Source organism: Enoplosus armatus, chromosome 9 (genome assembly GCF_043641665.1).
Source record: "Enoplosus armatus isolate fEnoArm2 chromosome 9, fEnoArm2.hap1, whole genome shotgun sequence".
NCBI classification, from domain to species: Eukaryota; Metazoa; Chordata; class Actinopteri; order Centrarchiformes; family Enoplosidae; genus Enoplosus; species Enoplosus armatus.
This window is the reverse complement of record NC_092188.1, coordinates 5545150-5566711: the sequence shown is the minus strand read 5'-3', so window position 1 is coordinate 5566711 and position 21562 is coordinate 5545150. Positions and strand designations below refer to the sequence as shown.

The 21562-nt window shown below is 38.8% G+C and overlaps 3 protein-coding genes across 3 annotated transcripts; 1 reads left to right on the top strand and 2 right to left on the bottom strand.

Moving 5' to 3' along the window:
* Nucleotides 1-1956: 1956 nt before the first annotated feature.
* Nucleotides 1957-6112, bottom strand: tspan13a (tetraspanin 13a). The gene is made up of 6 exons (XM_070912032.1): nt 5948-6112; nt 3947-4114; nt 3629-3709; nt 3368-3481; nt 3152-3268; nt 1957-3014 (listed from the first exon to the last, which is right to left on the bottom strand). The coding sequence occupies exons 1-6, from the start codon at nt 6008-6010 to the stop codon at nt 2940-2942; spliced, it is 618 nt and encodes a 205-aa protein (XP_070768133.1). The 5' UTR covers nt 6011-6112; the 3' UTR covers nt 1957-2939.
* A 1661-nt stretch (nt 6113-7773) lies between these two features.
* LOC139290089 (C-type lectin domain family 7 member A-like) lies at nt 7774-12969 on the top strand. The gene is made up of 8 exons (XM_070911783.1): nt 7774-7834; nt 8401-8466; nt 8590-8655; nt 9049-9147; nt 9964-10158; nt 10454-10608; nt 10807-10922; nt 12804-12969. The coding sequence occupies exons 1-8, from the start codon at nt 7774-7776 to the stop codon at nt 12967-12969; spliced, it is 924 nt and encodes a 307-aa protein (XP_070767884.1).
* Nucleotides 12970-14561: 1592 nt separating this feature from the next.
* gpatch4 (G patch domain containing 4) lies at nt 14562-18837 on the bottom strand. Its single transcript, XM_070912284.1, has 8 exons — nt 18725-18837; nt 17450-17528; nt 17301-17374; nt 17091-17183; nt 16622-16738; nt 16199-16314; nt 15990-16040; nt 14562-15903 (listed from the first exon to the last, which is right to left on the bottom strand). Exons 2-8 carry the CDS (start codon nt 17526-17528, stop codon nt 15138-15140), a joined length of 1296 nt encoding a protein of 431 aa, XP_070768385.1. The 5' UTR covers nt 18725-18837; the 3' UTR covers nt 14562-15137.
* Between the last annotated feature and the right edge of the window lie 2725 nt (nt 18838-21562).

Below are 21562 nucleotides of genomic sequence, written 5' to 3'. Positions count from 1 at the left end.
TTGGCTTTGAAGCTATCAGCCGAGGGACACAATTTGAAGTGTTCTGACAAGAGGTTGCCATATTTGCTAATATGGCAAATACAAAGAAACTTGAGGTTGGTGGAACATAAAATACTTGTAGAATACGTGTAAGAAGAAGGAGACAGAAGACATAAATCAAAGTGACTTCTTGAGATGTAAGTGACACTTTATCCCTCCAGTGATGAAGCTGGACTGCACCCAGTTTGCCTGTCGAATTCTACATATTACATGTGAACTCCTGGAAGTACCTTCCACCTTTCCCATCTGTGCTCATTTCATTTCATTATCAATCACCCCTAACTGCTGTCAGCAGGGGTCTCTATAATTCATTATATGATTTACAAACTTTTACATTTGTGAACACACTCACCATGTGCTTCCTCTCTGCTTCTCCACCCCAAATGACCTTTGACCCTGGAAGTACTTCCAAGCTTTTCCTTCCAAGAACTGTGGGTATGACAGTATTTTACAAATGCTTTTAGCTCAATTTCAAAATGTGAGACTCTCACATAGTGCATGAGGTAATACATCATGCAGTGAGTTTTCTTAGAGCATCACAACATTGTATATGTTCGTCACTGAATTTTGATCAATACTGAATATTAAGATAAAATGAAAATAATCAAATAATGCTTTTTTGAGTTATTGTCTGTAAAGCACATTGTAATCACTGGCTTTACTGTTATTATTATAAACAGTAACAAGTCTGCAGTGGTCACTTCCTTACAATTATACAAATAGATGTCTATGCAGAAGTCAGTATCTGAAATGATGTAGAGTAAGAATAACTTTTAAGAACTTTATTTATTAAACATGCTGTATTACTGTACTGTACTGACTTGACACCACAGAAAATCCTACATTCATACAAGACAAAATGATTATTGTGGCTGTACTTAATAACTAATGACATTCTCATCAGCCCTAGCTAGCTGTACTTTATCTGTACGGCTAATTAGCAAATGGTAAACTAAGATGGTAAACATTATGCTTAGTATCATCATGTTAGCATTGTCATTGCAAGTATGTTAGCTCCATGGATGTGGTTAACGTGCACAGCCGTGCCGAAATACAGCCTCGAAATACGCATCGACCACAAAATGTGTCATTTTTCAAGACAGCACAACATACATGTTTCAATCACTTTTAGATATTCAGTCAGCTACATTAATGATATAATGCCGGAAAGCATACAGCATTAAAACACAGTTTATATTACTGTGTAACAGACGCTCAATATGTTTGTTTTTCCTCCCTTTTTCCTTTTCCACGTATGTCTCACATTTGAACGTATGGCAGTGGTGGTGAAGTAATTAACAATTATGTTGCAATGCTGCTCGCCAGAGTAATGTTGTTAAAGTAAAAACAATGACAGACACATTGCATTGATTCAGTGATCTGTGCGCTTTGTAATAAGCTTGAAAACTTGAAAAAAGAGGTGCATTAAGAGTTTTTCACACTAAAACTATGTTGTGAAAACTGAGCCAAAGCAATTGTAACATACTGTATGTATCTTTATTTATTAAACTACAATCCATATACGTTTGTCTTTCAATATAGACAAATCCCAGTGTCTAAATACAGCCGTGTGATAGGCTCTAGTCTGCTAATGAATGCTAGAATAGTACATAATTATCTCTTAACATAGAGCTAAATATAGATTGCATTTAAATTACATGCTGTGCAGACAATGACTTTATTTTACAAGTTGGCAGCGCAGCAGCTGAGCTATTTGAGTTCCCAGTGACCTTGGTGAACAGGTTGGACCGCCTGAGGAGTCTGAACAGCGAGTGCAGTTCCTGGTTGGCATCCTGTTTGGGGTGAGGAATGTGAGCGAGTCACGGGGCACCAAGTTATCTGCTCCTGAGTGAAAACACGCCTCCCTATCAGCACTGGATCTGACAAGCAAAGCATAAACACAACATTTTCCGTACATGTGCTGCAACGCTGCGTGTTTATTTTGGACAAGTAAGGAAAATGACTACAGTTGTGAGAGGATGAACATAATGAAACATGATTTAGGATGAATTCATATTATTCAGATGTGTTTTAAACAGGAAACAAAGAGCAAATAACTACACATATAAAACAAACCTGGTTTCATAACAGTATGTCTCTCAAGCTGCAACAGGCTTGACTTAAATTTGATCTAAACCTTTTCCTGCTGTTAGGACATCCAACACCCAAATACACTGCCTGCAAAACACAGTGTGTGGTCACCCGTGACTAGCTGGTCTGGGAGTGGTGAGTACAGTCATCCAGCCACTATTTGCATAAGGTGTATGCATGGTGAGCATACACAGCTGCTGTTAACGTCTATCACTTTGAGACGGATTAGAATTAAAGAGGCGATACTTTAAAAACTTGTTAATTTTTAGATGTTCTGGTAGGTGGATCTTGTTACCTTTGGACTTAGCCAGGTTAGCTGTTTCCCCCTGCTTCTTTATGCTAAGATAAGCTAACCGGCAGCCAGCTATAGCTTCAAATCTACCTTATAGACATGACAGTGGTATCGATCGTCTCATTTAACTCTGTGAATGAGCTCAATTTCCTAAATACCTAAACTTTTCCTTTAAAAGAGACAATATTAATGTTCACAACAGCAAATATCGCATCATTTCAATTAAAGTCAATCGAGCAGCAAATATTAAAGCGAGACGATAACTTTTGAAAGATGAAATAACTGTTTTTACACACAAAAAGTTGAATTTATAAGCAATAAAACCAAACTTTGCTCAGTTCAATACACACACTACTGAGTCAGCCACATGTTACCATCTTTATCCTGTAATGTGTTGTGGCTACAGTGAAAAGTTACAGTCTCGCTTTACACCTTACAAAAGTGTGATTTACAAAAGTTAAGAGGAAAAACTGTTATTCAGCAGTGCGATTATTTAGGTTTATTAAATTGTGAGAGGTTATAGAAAGGCTCCAGGATTTGATCGAGGATCTTTGATATTTCTGTATCTGTGGGCGAGCCAAACTCCAAGGATCTGAAAAGGAGAGATAAATGTGTCAGTTTTCTGAATTTACAGTAAACTTCATCCCAGTGCAATATATCTTAATGTCTATATCAGCACCAAATTCCACATTTCTAAAAACAGCTTTGTTGCCATGACATTTTACCGACCTCTGTAAAACTGAAGAAGAGTCCGATACCACCGACAAACTGTAGCACCTCTCCCGCATACTGCTGGATGATGCTGGAGCACTTCTCACAAGACGGTGAAGGGATGTGAAAGCATCTCTAGAGGAAGAGAGAAAGAGAGAAAATGCAATAACTGCCAGAGACGTGATCATGCAGATCTACATCAACCTGCTGCTGAGAAGAAAAAGATTCACTCACAGCAGCACACGAGCCGTTGTAGTTCACAGAAGTGAAGCCACAACAGTCGAGTGTTTTCTCCACGTCCTTTTGAGTGGCCTCAGATTTGTTCCATCCAACCTCCAGCAGATGATTCTGTAAATGAGAAATCACACAGACTGGTTGTGTCCAACATGAATAAAAAACTGCATAAAATCTACACCGGTAGGATCACTAAACAAATGTGAGCCCATTCATGTTAATCTGAGGTAAATTATTGTACGCAGGCCAAAATATACATACCTGTTGGTCTTTATTCAAGGCCAGACAAGCACAGGACACAGAAAACTGCACAACAAACACTATGAACAGGATCATAATGTACTGGACCAAGTTAAGGAAGTTTACATTGGATTAAAAATCATGAGAACATTCTGAAATCTCACTGTATTGTTGCTACACAAGAACCATTAAAACACAAGCGCAACAGAGGAATGAAATCCTCCAAGAGCTTTGTGTTATTTACTTTTCATTCTGCTTTGGCACACAACAACAACCAGAAGGAGTGGGTCGACTCCCTGCGCTCCTACAAACAAACCACACAGAGAAACCAAAGGATACGAAGAAGAGCAGGACCTGGTGGTGCTTCAGGGCGCCGCACAGGCCCACAAAGGCAACCAGGAACAGGAAGATGCCCACGCCGATGACCCCCGCCACCACCCTGATGCTGGAGACCAGGCCGAACCATTTCCCCCAGGCTGCCACTCCAATCAGCAGCAGACTCACCAGCTGAGGAGGAGGAAAACAATGTTGGCATGAGAGAAGAAGGAAGTACAATCAATGAACGTTTGTTAAGGAAGTCTCCACACAAGGGGCAAGCATGTCATGGAGGGACAATACTGTATAACAGCTGGTTGGAGTAAAAAAAACGGCATCCTTTTTGCACTCTATGGCACATGGTTGCTGATCACTGATGCTCTGAGATAATAAAGAGTACGTCCTCACAAAGCCGGTTAAATTTATAAACATCTCTCCGTTTCAGCCCGCCATCCAGACTGAAATTACATTACATTACAAAAACTGCTTTTCCAGAGAGTATAAATCTTAAAATGCTGGTGACAGTCCCCCAACATTTACAGTTTCAGTTTTTTACTAATCTCTCTCGGCTCCATGAAGGCTCCCTTTCCTTAATGGTGGAGCTTGTTTGGGCCGTGTGCAGAGAAAACTGCAGGCTTCACTCGGGCTGAAAAAAGTACTTTGACTTCTTCTGCATTTTTATTGGGTAAAAAAAAAAAAAAGATGTAAAGAAAAATTACAAAATTATTCAACATAAAATGTCAGGTGTCTATCAAGGAAACTGAAGTATGGTTAGTGCATCAACATTCAAGAGATTTACATAACATTTCTATTTCTTTCTGTGCTCCTATTGTGGAAATCACAATAACTAATTTCATCATATTTTGTTCTTTTTTTAGATTTATGTTTATATATATATCCACTTGTTTCTTGCTTTGTTTTTTTTCCTTTGACTTCATATTGTCCTCACCACTGAAACCAAACCAGTGCGCCCTTGATTAAGCTAAAAAAAAAAAGGAAAAACTAAGTTATTGTGTACAAATGTGTTTTTTAGTAACACTATTTAGAAGTGGATAAGTGGACTAAAGAGCTGTTTCTCCACCTAAAGATGACATTAAATCTATGGCTGCGACTAACGATTATTTTCACTATTAATAATTTGGTTTGAAAGGACAGAAATTGTGAAAAATACCTAGTGACGTCTTCAAATGTTGTTTTGTCCAAACCCCAAAGATATTCAGTTTACTATCATGTATGGCAAAGGACAGCATCAAACCCTCACAAGTGAGAAGCTGGAACCAGCACGTTTGGCATTTTTGCTTAAAAATGATTCAAAAATGATTTTCTGTCAAATCACTAATCGATTAATTGACTGATCGTTGCAGCTCTAGTCAAATCTATCCATTTCAAATCTTATTATTGGCTTAGGACTTTTATAAAACGTATCTGTCTCTGAGCTCATTATTTATAAGTCAGCCTTTTCGTTAAATATCTATATGTTTATTTAATTTTCTTTATTAAAGCATGCAGAACTGAGGATGACAGACAAACCTCTGCACATACATACAAGCTCCAGAGTTACTGTACAACATAAGTCATAATAAGAAATTAATTAAATGAATTACCGGTATAGTAAAGAAAAAGAATAAAGACTTGACAAACCACCAATTTGTGATTACAGAGATTGTTCAGGGATTCATTTCCCTCCACAGTTGAAAAAAAAATACGTTTATTTATTTATTTTTTTTTAATATATCTATGTGAGTAAAACTACCGATTATACCACCACTGGCGAAAGCAACTGGCTGCCTTAAACTGGGCCTAATCATTTACCACCAACACCTGCCTGTTGCATTTCCTCAGCCAGGAAACTGGTCAGAAAACAGCCCAAACATGTTTTATCTCATTTCCTATTAAACTAACAGGTATGTGGCGCATTTCTGAGTCGCAGTCAAAACGAAAGCGGAGTTACTTGTTGCCACTGTTATTTTAAGAAACAGCTCTGTTAAGTTTCCACAGCTACAACAGCAGCAAACTCCTACTTACAACATAAAGGATGTTGAGAGCGCAGAGTGAGTTCTTGGTGCAAATAAATCCGCCGCAAACCATCGCTGCTCGCCGGGACGGTCCTTAAAATAACTGTGTTTCTACTCCTGCAGCCGTTCAGTGAGACGGTGTCGGTGCTGCGGCTCCGTGGCTTCTTGTCTGCAGGTAGAAACACCAGCGAGCGTTTCCTGGACTGAACCTGCTCGCTGATTTGTCAGTTGTTTGTTACACATGACTCACTCATTGCTCTTCATGCTGATAATCAGAGAGCAATGAACCCAGATCATTGGGTCAGTATAGGTAAAAGGTAACATTACGTCTTCGTTTTGATTCTACTTTTTCCATTTTTATTATAAATATAACAGATTAATTGGATCGAGACGTGAAAACACTGGATATCAAATAATTTCACAACACAACTGAATAACAAGTATTCACATTAGTTTGAATGTCTTTCAAAGTGTTTGTGTTTACTTCATTACTTCACTTGTTTACTTCATTAAAGATGGATTTCCAAATTAAAGTACAGCCCAAGATCAAACCATTCTTCACACAGTATGACTGTGCTCTATAGTTCCCCCTTGTGGATATAGATATTATAGATGCCTCATAAACTGTATTATATCCTGCATTTAATTTATCCATCCCCCTCAGTAACGCCAAAGACAGAAACTTTGCCAAAAGGAGCAAATATGGCTGAGATGGAGGAAGCAAGGTTGGTCTATTTGTTAACTGTAACCATGGAATTAGTCAGAAAACAACTGACACACAGCTAATTGTACATTAAGATTAAGGGAACCGTTTACTTTCAGGGAAATAAGCATATTTGCGTTCCTGCTGAGAGTTAGATTAGAAGATCAATACCACTCACACGCTCACACAGTTATCTTAGCTTAGCATAAAGACTGGGAACAGTAAACAGCAAGCATGGCTCTGTGCAAAGGTAACAAATCCACCTACCAGCACCTCACAAAGTTCACAAAAACCAAAGAGTAAAACCAACGAGTTGTGATTGTATGGGAGGTTATGTGTGGTAGTGTTTTTTGGCTGTGACTTCCAGGAGAATTCACAACTAAAGATAATTGTCTAATTTATTGCAAGTGTCCATTTCTACAAATGTTGCAGAGTACACCATCACCTTTGAGTTATACATAGCAGGTTTGAATGTACTATGAGACAAGAAAGCACACAATCTAATGCAATACAACAGCTCTGCTATAAATGTAGTTGCAAACCGTTACAACTATTACATATAAAACACATCATTGAGCCCTGGGTTCTCTCGTTACAGGGAACATGGGCACTATAGCTTATTTTGAGGCAATTCCACATACACGGTCCTGTTGCCATAAATACTCTCTAGTGCACCAAATGTGTATTCATCCACCACTGAAAATAGTCCCCAATGTCGTCACAACAATGATGATTGTTCACCTGAAATAGTGTGTTCAAACTTGACTGATCCTCAACTAAGAAATCGAAATGTGAGTTAACCCACTGGAAATAAACATGACAGGTTAAAGGGTCTTTATTAGATAATGCTTGTCCACTTCTTCTTTTTTACAGTAACGTGCACATAACAGAAGCAGACGTACTTCCAGAGACAGAGGAAACAAACTTCTTGTGTAATCAGTGAACACTAACACAGCACCACCTTCAGCATCACTGTGTCAGGAGGAAGAGGAACTTCTTGTTTGATCTCCATGAAGTAGTGCTGTAATATTTGATTCAGTCACACCGTTGTATCGGCATCAGCACCAGCGTCTGTTGAAGCCTGCTCTCGTTCTCCACACTGACGCGAGTACGGCGATGTATGACTTTTAAGGATGGAGGAAGAAATCAATTATTCTACTTTGGTTTTTAAAAGTGGTGGTGCAGCTCCACAAGGTAAGTGACTCTGGCTTTTTTAATATTAAACATTGTTTTCACTGGAATTCAACTGCTGTCCCTCCATTTAGTCACACAATCCTACACCTACATTACCTACTCTATTTGCTTCTGTATTATTGGAAAACATCAGCTAACAAACCTGTGTCCCTTCTCATGTACCATTATACTGATGATATAATATACACAGTTGTGCATGTGTTTTTATGTGATGGTTGTGTGCAGAGAACTGTGTGGAGAGAACCAGAAATCATTAAAAGTTGAGTAAAATGCATTTGAGGTTGTGATCAATGCATCACACAGTTAGCAGACGTGCATCCAAGTAATGAGAGAAATGATTACGTCATCAAAACAAAAACCCTCATAATATTTGACTCTTCTGAACTTCCCATCCAATAACCCTTATGGACCTCCACATAAATGTTAATCATGTTACATCCCTTCCTGTTTCAACACAAAGTGGTCTACACCAAACTCCCACTTTGCATTGTGACATTGTGAAGTTTCATCTCTGTTAATCCGGACGTCTCATATCATTTCCCCATGTTGGTATTTCTGTCGTCCAGAGAAAAAAGAGGACCCGACAATTTATTCAGAAGTCAAATCTAAAGATCCTGCTTCTACTGTGACAGGTACATAATAACACTGATAATGAATGACTTCATTATAATTACAATGAATATGAGCTTTCTCATCATCTCTATTAATCCAGTTGTCTCATATCATTTCCTCATGTTGTTATTATTGTCGTACAGAGAAAAAAGGGGATCCGGCAATTTCTTCCAAACTAAAACCTGAAGGTCCTTCTTCTACTTTGACAGGTAAGTTAAAAAATCTGTGGAGTGTCCTAATTTAATTTCATCAGTGAAGATATCCAGCATGTTAAACCATACAATATGCTTTACTTATGGAAAAATTGCAAATTCACACTATGAAAATGATTAATTATTATTATTTTAAGAATATATATAAACAAAAAAGTTACAAAGTGCTTCACAAAGGAGAAAACAAAACCAAATAACGCATGTCAGAACGTAGATTGGTCACAAGGAAGAAGTCACAGTTGTTCAGTGGTTCATTTCAGTCATCTAATCCCAAAGGAAAAAAATATTAACACTTAACAACAATACATTTTCCTTGCATCCATGATAATGTTGACAACTTGATTATAATCACAATCACGATTTGAATATGAGCTTTCTCATTACAAGCAGATGTTGAAGCAGCTGTGCACTCTGACTTCCGCGTGTTGGCTGTGTGTTTGGGGATATTCTGCGTCCTCCTGGTGGTGTGCGTCAGTGCCATCGTCTACAGTGAGTTTCATTTCAACACACTGAGCACATTTCAGTGAACAATCTGAGCAGCTTGTTACGTAACGTGAGTTCAGCTTTCTGTGATTTGTGCCTTCTTGCTGCCATTTAGGAGTCAGTCTGTATTTTATTCTTGTAGTTTTGATTGGTTGACTTTTTGGTTGGTTAAGTACATTTTATGATCCAATTTGACATTAATGGAGATACGACATGCTTAATCTACTAACTACAAGCCATGTATAGCCTATTGTAGGATACATTCTTTCTAAACATTTTCTAAAGGATACTATAAGTTTTTAGATTGCAGTAACCTATTTAAATCAACTTACAGAGAAATTTAAAAGTTGCTTAAGACAGATAATCAATCAGTCACGGTGTCAGTTCATCACCTTTTTGCTTAAAGTTTGGTTATCATCATATGGTAATGCAGCAGTGAGCAGAAACCTTTTCAAAAGCTCTTCCTGCTGTTGTGTTTAAGGACAATCTGACATCAGAGAATTGAGAGTTGGCTGCTAAAGAGCAACCTTCTTAAAGCAAGAAACTAACCTGAACTACATGTAGTCCGAATCTACATCTGCTCCTTTATTTTCTGACAACATAATCTAACTCATGGATGCTGTTCAGCAGCTGACTTTTAATTTTTGGCTGCTTTTAAGACGGCCGCTACAGTATGTCAGGCTACCACATGACAATAAAATGTTACTGTAGGTAGGAAATCAGTCTAAAAAACATCAGGACTAAAGCATGTGGGCTTACGGATAAATAATACAACCACTGACTGATTAACTGACGGCCGTCTCCTTCTCATTCTCACCATAGTCGGAGTGGTAATGACGGAGCAGAAAGCAAACCTCAGGGACCTCACAGCAGAAAAACAGCAGCTCATCATGGAGAAGAGCATCTTAGAGAGACAGACAGAGGAGCTGAGCAGAGCCACAAGCAATCTCACGTGGATGCTGAGTTTCATCCTGACATTTGATACCTTTCCAGTAACTGAATACTGCCCAGAAAAGAGTGAGTGTGTCTTGCTATGTTGACAATACAGTATGTCTAGTTGTTAACCCACAAATATAAGCTTACTGTGTATAGATATATGTGTTTTAAAGAAGTGTCCATAGGGATGATTAAGGGTACAGTGCCCCTGCATGTATGTTAAACCTCAGCTTCTATAACAGGCTTGTTTAATTGTGACTCAAACTTTAATTGGTGTGAGTATTGGTATACTGGATGTAGAGAAAGCTGTTCTGTCATTGGGACTTTAACCTGTTCTTTTCTTCACAATATTTGTGTTTGTTTTTCACGAACGCAGAGTGTCAGCCGTGTCAGAAAGACTGGATTCTGTTCCAGGAGAAGTGCTACCTGTTTTACAATGAATTAGCTCCTTGGAAGACATGGGGAAATAGCCAGAAGTATTGCCAACAAAGAACTGCAGATCTGGTTGTTATTGATAGTCTACAAGAGCAGGCGAGAGTTGTTTTTTTTGTTGTGTTTCGATTCAGATTTACAGAATTATTACAATTCAGAAATAAAAAATACATTCACATTCCAACCTCATGCAATGCTATTGTTATTTTATGCATTTATTTATTCGGTAGTGTTTTTAATGCCTAGAAGTGTGAAAGTGTGCATGTTTTTGATGATCTGCCACGGTATGACTTACAGGAATTCATCAGTAATCATACTGAGTACTACTACGACCACTTCCATGGATTCTGGTTCGGGTTGCACGAAACTGACGACGAGTGGCTCTGGGTTGATGGACGTAATGACACTCTAAAGTGAGCAAGCCTTTATTTTATTATTTTAACGAACTCATCTCAGCCTCCAGAGCATCCAGCAGGCCTCACTTGACAACAAACATACGATGAACCCAGTTTTGTTAGCTCTGCAACAAGACTGTTTTGGTTTTTTTTAGACACTTTGAATACATGAAAGGCTGTTCAGGAACATGAAGTTTGGCGCCCTTTTAAGCAAAGCAGTGAACTACCTACAACCTGTGGGACTGTGTCTATGAGAAGTAGAGCTTTGCTGAAAAATAGCAAGTGTGAATAAAGGTGCAGTCAGTTAATAACTTGTCACATAAGTGGAGTATGTTTTTAAAATGAGGACAACTTCTACCGCAGAACAAAACAACGTGCATACTAAAATATAAGTTTAAAACTGATTTATTGTACTAAATTTAAAAAGGGAAACACAAGTTTTATGTCTTCCAAAACCACAGAGTCCCAATAAAAGTGTCCCTTTAGGAATGGTTTGACATTTTGGGAAATGCGCTTATTTGCTTTCTTGCCGAGATCTAGATGAGAAGATCGATACCACTCTCATGTTTGTGAGCTCAATATGAAGCGACAGCTAGGCAGCTATCCAACTAACTTAGCTTAGCACAAAGACTGGAAACAAAGGTTAACTTTAGACTCCAGGAAGTTACTGGTCCCGGTCAAGAAATAGTCTGGTACATAACCTCCCCCTAAAACTGTGAATTGATGTTTAGCCAGTGGCGGAAAATAACTTAACTACATTTACTCAAGTACTGTCAGTAGACATTTTCTGCTACTTTCTACTCATAAGGAAATACTATACTTTTTACCCCGATACATTTACCTGTCCGCTATAGTTACTAGTTAGTTTTATATATAAAATCATGTTATACGATAGGATACATTGCTACAGATGAGACTACAAAGAGTATAGTAAGTAGTTAAAATTAGCTCCACCTCAACCAGCTACATCATTAAAATTCTGCTTTCATGTTATTGCATAAATCACAATAATCCACTTTATAGCATATCATTTTCATAATGGGTACTTTTACCTTTGATACGTTAAGAAAATGTTAATGATATACAAGTTTCACTTTTTGAATGCAAGACTTTTACTTGCAGAGTCTACATTGTGTTATTACTATGTTTACCTAAGTAGTACTTCTTCCACAACTGTATATTTTCTGTATAGATGCCACAAACACGTCCGCCTTACTTTTAGTGATTTAATTACTTTTTTTGAGATTTATCCTTTCAATCTCAAGCTTTAAGCCAACATGGACAAGAAGTCCTTGAAATGCTCAGAAATAATGACAATTTCAGAATCAGAATCGGAAACACTTTATTGATCCCCGGGGGGAAATTGTACAGTACCGGTGCTCCCATTCAAGAGTAGAAAGCTGCATAAATTTGTCAGGCAGGAATGATTTCCTGTGGCGCTCCGTTGTACATTTGGGAGGAATGAGTCTCCCACTGAAGCTGCTCTTGTGTCCGACCAGTACGTCATGGAGAGGATGTGAGACATTGTCCAAGATGACCCGCAGCTTAGACAGCATCCCCCCCCACAACATCACTGGCCTTGCGGATCAGTTTATTGAGTCTTGGAGTCCGACACCCTCAGCCTGCTGCCCCAGCATGCAACAGCATAGAGGATAACACTGGCCACCACAGACTTATAGAACATCTTCAGCAGATGTTGAAGGACCTCAGCCGCCTCAGAAAATAGAGACGGCTCTGGCCCTTCCTAATTATATCTAATTATATCTAATTCCATGACAGGTGGGCAAATTGAATCTGCTGAGGAAAATTGTGTGTTATTCTCATTGTGTTTGTTCTGGTTTATCAGTTGTATCAGCATCTGTAGAAATGTTACTAAAGGTGCTGATATTCCTGTTGAAGGTACTGGATCAAGGAGGACCTTGGTAGTCCTGGTTCATGTGCACTGGTGATCCCCGGGAAGATACCTACAGCCAGCTGGGACCCAGCAGGCTGTGTCATGCAGAGCAAATTCATCTGTGAGAGTGAAGCTCTGATCAGAAAATCAGAATCAGAATCAGAATTCTGATTTTGGGGTCTAATTAGTTAGCGCTTTGTTTGTTTGCAAGAATTCTTGTTCATGTTCTCTTCATGTTGTGCGCAAAATAAGAAAATTCAAACAAATATATAATATATTAATAATGTTGCTGAATTAGCCTTCGGATGGATTAATTTGTAAATGCTCATCACTGTGTTTTATGTATTTCATTAGCTACATTTTGGTGTCTTTCTGAACAGATATCTAGTTGGACTGAAGGTGAAAAGGTGAAATGATATATAATGATAATATCCTCTACAGTTGTTTGCATTCACTCTCACAAGAGCAGCCTAAGCCTGTAAATGCTACTGATTTTCACTGGAGATTAGGATTCACAATATAAGAAGATGATTTGTTGAGGGCATCTTGTCTTATCTTATGGCAACTAAATATCAGTGACCTTTGCCTGGAAGATACTGTACATTATACCCAAATATCAACGTTGTTCAATGTAGTATCATTGAATGTAAGTCAATGAAACATCTGATCACTGCTCAGTTTTTCAAATTTCAAAATCCCTTAAACATGTGGACTTGCGAGATCTATCCCAAATATTTGCAAACTGATACAACAAATTTCTGTTTCTGTGGCCGAGTTGTTGCATATTGTGTGACTCAAGTGCAGAAGATCTCGGTGTTACGTAATGACCAGTGTGTTGAAATGTATTGTGCATGACTTGGAGGACTTTTACGCTCCTTGACATTTTATTTTCACCTATGTTTTAGTCACTTTTGATATTGTTGTATGTTAAGTATTTTTGTTTTTATCCCGTGTGTCGCTCTTGTTCATTTATTCTTCTTATTACTAAATATATTATTATTATACTTTTCCGTATTTTTTGTGTAAAACACTTTGAGCTACATTTATGGCATGAATTGAGCTATATAAATGAAATTACTATTTTCATTACTTTTTTGCTGATACAATAGGCAGTAAAAGTTTGTATTTATTCTGCCTGATGGTGGTATTGCACAACTCTCCTGTTACATTTTCACTCTACCTGAGTTTAAAACTTCACTTTAGGCTGGAAGTACACCAGTCTGTAGTCTAAAAACTATTAGGGAACATGTGTTGTGAGGAGGTTATTTTACAGCCAGAAACAGTTCATGCATTTAATACATCAGTTGAGTCAAACTGTTGGTTCATGACCTTCTGCCCTTCCTGTCATAAACTTCATTTCTCCATTTGTATCAGTTGAGATCATCAGATGCAACTCAGGTTCAAAGTGAGGGAAAGCTAAGGATCTGAGGTAATCATCTATATTTTAAATGTGGAGCTACAACACAGAACATTATTCAGCATTTTCTGTGTAAAAGAGTTGGATTATGAACTGATGAAACAACTAAAGGACAGAGTTACAAATGTGACGTGTGCTTCCCCACAAACAGTCAGGAGACACCTTTTTACACATTATTCATTCAAGGACATTTCAGACTCATTCAGGAAAGTTCATCGTGTTTGAGAGCAAAAAAAGTTAAATAAATAGGTGCCACTTAAAGAATTTCAGTATTTCTTTGATCCCCTCTAACAGAGAGGATAAGAAAAGTAAAATCTGTACATCTGAAAGAATCACACAAGTGCAGTTTGACGCATCACATCATTTAATTTGCACATAAAGTTCAGAATTTCATGTAATACCGGGTGGTTCATCTCTCTTATATGCACATCCATGTTTTGCCTCCTTTCAATAAAATGACAGTCAAACATCTTCAAGAAGAGTTATTCATGATGCAGAAACTACGCTGAATTCATATTCATTTTCCAATAAAATGCATATTTCACATAAAGTGGTCAACACAGGCAACTTGCTTATTAATTGGCTCCAGCTATAATTATATGACAACATGTCCTAACCTACACTGACTTGACTTTTAGTCTCAGTTTAGAAAAGCTGGGTTTGGACATTTGATTCCGTGGAAATTCAAGAACTCAGACAATATTGATTAAAAAACAAGTGAGGTTGTTTAACAGACAGAAGAGGCACAACTGTTGAATTCTCTGGTCTGAATTACTAATTAAAGATATTCAGGTCCGTCAAATCAGAGAGCACAGCCATGACATAAAGTCCATGTTCGGCACATAACTCACTAGAGCTGATTCAACTTCCCAGTCAGCCAAGAACAACCTGTTTAATGATGTCCGAAGCATTAAAAAACAAACTACTCTTTAGACTTCTTCTTTTTCTTCTTTGGAGGAAGTGCCTCCTTGTTTATATTGCCATCTATTGATGGTTTGTCCTTTTTACTCTTTTTCCTTGTCTGCTTTAATGTTGATTCCTCCTCTGTAACTTCTGCTTCCTCCAAAGTCACCGCAGCTTCTTTCTTTTTGGTTTTCTGGACACAGTCCTGGACTGGCTCTGATTCTGTGCCATTACTCTTCACTTTCTCAGCAGGTTCGCTGTGGTGTTTGGAGGATTTCTTCTTCTTCTTCCTCACTTTTGTGTCAGTGTGCAACTCCGCAGTCTCCTCCAGACTCTCGCTCTCTGCTGCAGGTGATGTCACGCTTTCTTCTGCACTGTTTTTCTTCTTTTTATGTTTCTTCTTTGTTTTGTGAGAATGGTCTGCTTCACTGTTTTCGACACAGATCACGTCCCCATCAGAGGAAACAGCATCAGTTATTTCCTCAGTGTCCTCGTTGGCTTTCACTTTCTTCTTTTTCTTTTTGGGTTTAACATCTGTTTCAGGACTTTCAGACACTTCAACACCATTTGGCTCATTAATGCTCCTAGTTGATCTCTTCTTCTTCTTTTTTCTCTGAGAGTCCTCGGCCGTGTCGTCCTGCTGGGGGGTCTGTGGAGTCGCTGTGACACAAACTGGTGAAGCACTTGCTGTTTTGCTCTTCTTGCCATACTTGGCCATGAACTCAGCCTCCTGCTGCTCTAGCCTGGCTAACTTGGCGCTCATGGTCAAGCCATGCCTGGCTCCTCTAGAGAAACACAACAGAAATGGATCAGAAATCCTTTTTTCCAAACTTTACTTATGTTACAAAATACTTGTAATGAATGAACTTACTTGTGAGCCGTGCGTCCTCCACAAGCCTTCATGATATCAGCATCAGAAAGCCTGTTGAGTATCAATGAATAACTCAAAATTGTAAAGCACTGTTACAGATAAATCAAAGCATATGAATAATTACATCAGCAACTAGTCATGACGGTGATAAAATGTTATGCAGCTTTTGATTAAAAAAAAAAAAAAGCTGCATCAGATGAAGTTCTTACTTTATGGTGCTGGAAAGATCCAATTTCTGGTCCTCCTCCTCATCTGAGCTACTGCTGTCTTCTGAGCTGGAAGACTTTGGCTCTGGCTGCTCCTGACCAGACAGCAGTGTGGCGGACTAGAAATAAAAACAAAACACAGTGGCAGTCAGCATCAGTTCAGACCGCAGTCATATTTGAAAATACAATTATTTGTCTTGAAATGTGTCTTGCTGGCGCAGGTTCTTTCAGCATGTTTGGAGCAGTTTATTTTAACTATCAAAAGGATATGTCTGGTGATGTTCTACTTACGTCCATGAAAAGACCAAAACCATCAATGATCCTACTAACAAGCATTTTCCTCCTTGTTTCTCTGTGCCGTAGACCTCTACTGTCAAATATCCATTGATATTTACCCAATAAATAAGAAACAAATAAACAGGTTACCTTGACAAAGCATCCATAAAGTTTGGCTTTAGCCAGCGTGGCTTTCCGTGGCTTTTTATTGGAGATCATGCCACCTTCTTCATCTTCCTCCACCGTCTTCTTCAACTGAATACCGTTCTGGGTCACACAGAAAATCAGAAAACACTTCTGTCAAAGACTAAACCAGCTGATTTCACTCATTAACAAGACAGGCCGAACTAATCAGTGTGATCAGCTGCCGAAGCATTGTTGTTTTTAGTGACTGAAAAGTTATTTTAAAAGGTAATTTTAGTTCAGAGTTTAAGGCCCTAAACATAGCTTTAATTGACACCAAACGGCTCCTAAAAATACACATCGACCCAACAGAGTAGCAGAATACAGCTACATTCCCAAGTGGAGGAGGTGAATCAGTGAGAAGTTTTCCCAGTCATGAATCAGCTGGTAACCTTTGCAAATGTGTGATATCATCCCTCGTGAAGGTGGGACTTACCTGATCAGATTCCACCTGCAGACTAGAAGAGGCCTTATTGAAGACATGATCCCACCAGTGGAAGGTGAACTGATCCCCCTCTTTATGGCCAACCTGGTAGAGAAGAGCAACATGTGAGTCTACAAACAACAACTTTCAAACAGTTACAGCTGCGCACCATTAATCTATTAAAATGAGAGCAAATGCTGCATAAAACAAAATGTCACTCACTCCTCCTTTGTCACATTTCACTTTGACCTTGATAGCTTCTGATATGCCATTTTCCCGTCTCCCCAGTCCTTTACCTGAGGACAGAGTGTACTGATTAAGAAATCTGCGCCCGAGTCTGACGCATGTCAGAGAAATCCAGAGTATCCTACCGTGTTCCCAGCCGTGACGCAGGAGTTGCTGCTCTGCAAACTTCAAGCCACGACTTTTCTCTTGTACAACTTCTGCCATCTGTATGAAGGGCAGTTTGTAGAATGTTAGGCAGGACCACTCACAACTGAATTTACTTCTTTTCTTGTACAAAAACACAATGATATATTTAAATGTGTGGAAACCAAAAGGGGCATTTTGGCAGGAAACTGAGCATTTGGATCTGAAATTATATTTTACTAATAACAGTATGAGTATGGTACACACTGACATCTGACTATGTGTTTGGACAGTTGTTTCTTTACTTGCGCGTGTTTCTTTTTTATACATTTTGTATGAGAATTGTTGGAAGGAGCCTAAGAACAAAGATTTTCATTGCCAACGACTGCTTCACTGTAATTGTGCAAATGACAATAAAGAGCTTGAAACTTGATGCAACCTGTGAGAAGGACTGTAAGTTAAGAGGTCACAAGCCAAAAAGATTGAGAACCACCGCTAGAACATCTTATAGTGCTGCGCAAACAAGTGGGAGAACCTGATAAAATTGGAAAAAAAAGTGGAAAGAACGAAAGCTGCAAAGTCAAAGCAGGACTTAAAGAAAAGTACATCAAATTTCTTTGAGTACAATGTGAGGATTTGCTGCTGTTCTTCATCTGAATATCTTTGGACTTTCTCAGACAAAAGAATCTATTTGATGGCATCGCCTTGGACTATGGGATCTTGTGTTGTGCGTTTTTCCATTTTAAAGACTAAATTATAAATTAATTAAAAAGAAAATAATTGGCGAGTTATTTGAAATGAAAACAATCGCCCTGTAAAAACTCGTGGGTCATGCATTTGACAAATAAAGTAACTCGTACTTCTTTTATTTAAACTAAATTAATATCAAGTTTACTTTTGCCAGCTCTATACCTCTGTATTTCGACTTTTAAGTCAAACGTAATGTCCAGAGGTGTGCGGGTAGTGAGTATTTATCTTTTAAGCTGCTGCTTAGTTTTCAATAGCTTTTAAACAAGTTATGATCATGGCCAATAATCTTTGCAGTGCCATCAAAAACAGACACACTGTTCTGAACACTTTCATGTAAACAGCCAAGTCAAAGATCTGTGTACACATGTTACTGCCATGTTAACTGTGCTGACTTGCATTTCTTTTAAATTTAATTCTCTCCGGTCTGTCTACTCTAACGTTGACAGGACTGAGTTGATGCTAACAGCTAACATAAAAGCCACTTTACACACAACGCCAACACATCAGAAATAAAAAGTCTCATATACCTCTTGACGTCTTCTTCACTAAAATCACCAGACGGGGGGAAAAAACATATATTTAAATGCGGCAACGTCGCTAGCTTGGGGCTGCTAGCCATGCGGATTCAGCAGAAGGCTGACATGACACCGGAAATACGTCACTATGGCAACTTTTTCTTCTTCTCGGTGTAATTTTGCAGCAGAGCAGATGCGTACAGCCGGAGTGTTGGTGGTTTCTCTCCATAGAACAAAAGGAGCAAAACAATCGTAGTCTATGAATTAAATCCTGTTTGAAGCCTTTATATACTTTATATAATATTCCCCTGGTGCACTGTAATAACATAGGCCTAATAAGTGACCTTATTTTCGGTTGAGATAATGGGAAATTATTCTCACTAAAAAACAAGAAGAGCTGGTTATGCTGTAGGCCAGTTGTGAAATATAATTAACTACTGTAGCCTAATTAAGTGCAGTTTTGAGGTACTTGTACTTTACTTGAGTATTTCCATTTTAAGCTTGTATACTTCGACTCCACTACATTTGGGAGTGGTGGTGGATGAGAGGACATAGTAGATATAAAACACCAGGATGTCAGTAGGTGGCAGTATTTCACACAAGAAAAATAAAATATATTGAATATTCAAGTGATTATCTCAAAAATATCCAAGGTGCAAACATGAAGTGCTGTTTTCATCAACGGCATGAGCTCTTAAAATACACTAAATGAGCCATTTGCAAAAAGTAGCGTTAATAAGGGGAGTTTTACTGGTCTAATGGCTGTACTCCTCTCTGATCACAACATATCTGATGGATGCATTATTCAACAAATAGCTAGAAGGTTCAGACTTCCCAAACAATTCAAGAACAATTATCCAAAAAGCAAACATTATGCATTATTAGTAATTTAATATAACCGCTTTTATATTTTATAGATGATGTTTTCAACCTTTTAGTCAGTCGGCAGGCTCTCCCAAAAACTCATTAACACACTTACTTCTTATTACATGAATCTGCTTATCTGGATCTGACATTTCAACCAGCAGTCAGTCACATTTCAGACATAAATCAGTCGATAGACTTGCAAATGATAATGATGTTTCCAGGTTGAAGAAATCAAGATTTGATGTTTCTTTGGGTGTAAGAAAAAGTGACATCCTGGATTGTTCACTGAATACTTTTTCTGACCTTATGAGGACAACTAAAAGCAACACTAAAATGATGGCACCCCCGCTCTGTGTCCTCAGCATGGGACTGCTGGTCGGCCCTATGTGGCCTGCAGGAAACTATTTTATTTCCCCCCGCTCTTGGTTTCCGTGCAGTGAGGATGTTTGCTCCACCAGGCCTCCATCCATGAGTTGTTTATCTGTGTCAGCACTCAGCAGGGGTTGTTGGGGGGGGTGCCCGTTCTGAACTTGCTGGTTATCATAGCTGGCGTACTGTTTGGGAGGAAGCCCTCCAACTGCTGGCTGCAAAGGCTGACTGACAGTTATCTCAAGGTAAATCTTCACGCTACAGCATGCAACTATTTTAGATAATGGTGTACTTCCAACGGTTTGAAGAAGAAGGCCCTTTCCTGTTTCAACATGCATAAATCCGAATCCATAAAGAAATGTGCTCACGAATTAGGTGTGGAAGAACTAGACTGGCCTGCAGAGGGCCCCGACCTCAACCCCACCCAACACCTTTGGGATGAACTGGAACTGGAAGTGTGAGCCAGGTCTCATCGCCCAACATCAGTGGCTCTTGTGGCTGAATGGGAGCAAATCCTTGCATCCAGGTTCCAAAATCGTGTGGAAAGCCTGAAACCAGAAGAGTGAAGGCTGGTATAGCAGCAGATTAATGTGCATGGTTTTGGTTATGTTATGTTCAACAATCACAAACGGGTGTAAAGTTCTGGCGTCCACATACCTTTGGCCAAAAAAAAGAATAGCAGAAAAGTAACAATACGTAATAACGTGCAGATGTTGGCCAATATTTCTAACAGCTACTGGCTAGACTTAAATGAAATTTGGTAGATATTAATGATACCTAATGATCTTGTTCTGAATCTTTGTCCCATCATCAGGTTAGAAACACAAACACTTTGGTGCATTAAAGTTATTTCAACAGCTAACGCCTTGATCGCCATTAAAGGGACAGTTCAACATCTTGGGAAATACGCTTATTTATTTTCTTGCTGAGAGTTAGATGTGAAGATTGATACCACTCTCATATCTCATATCATGTCCGTTCAATATAGGGCTACAGTTGCCAGGCAACCAGCAGAGACCCCAGGAAGTCATTGCCCCCGGCCGAGAAATAGTCCAGAAATACACCACAAATTGCTGTTTTTCACTTCAGTTGTTGTATGATTTTAACAAACGAGATATAAGGTGTCAATTTTGGAGCTTCAGAGGTGCTGCTACAGTAGGAGGATTTTGTTACCTTTTAGACAGAGCCAGGCTTGCAGTTTCCCCCTGTTTCCAGTCTTTGTGCTAAGCTAAGCTAACCAGCTGCTTGCTGTAGCTTCATATTTACTGCACAGACATACATGTCAAAACGCTTATTCGCTTTTTTTTTTGGTAAGAATGCGATTAAGCACATTTCCCACAATTTCAAACTATGTCTTTAAATTTGTTGCAGCTATTCATCATCAGAGAATCTATCTATCTCCATAGAGATGAAATGGGCCATATTTTTCCACCTGCAAAACTCAGACAAAAGTTCCTCTGTTTTCCATCAGGTATTATCCCACTGGACCATTTATCCCCCCCAAAAAATCCTAAACACACACTTACAGATCAAGGTCTGCAGGCCTGCTGAAGACAAAAACAACACTCAATCTCCCCCATGACCTCCCTAAATCTCCTCTCTGCTCCATCCCTC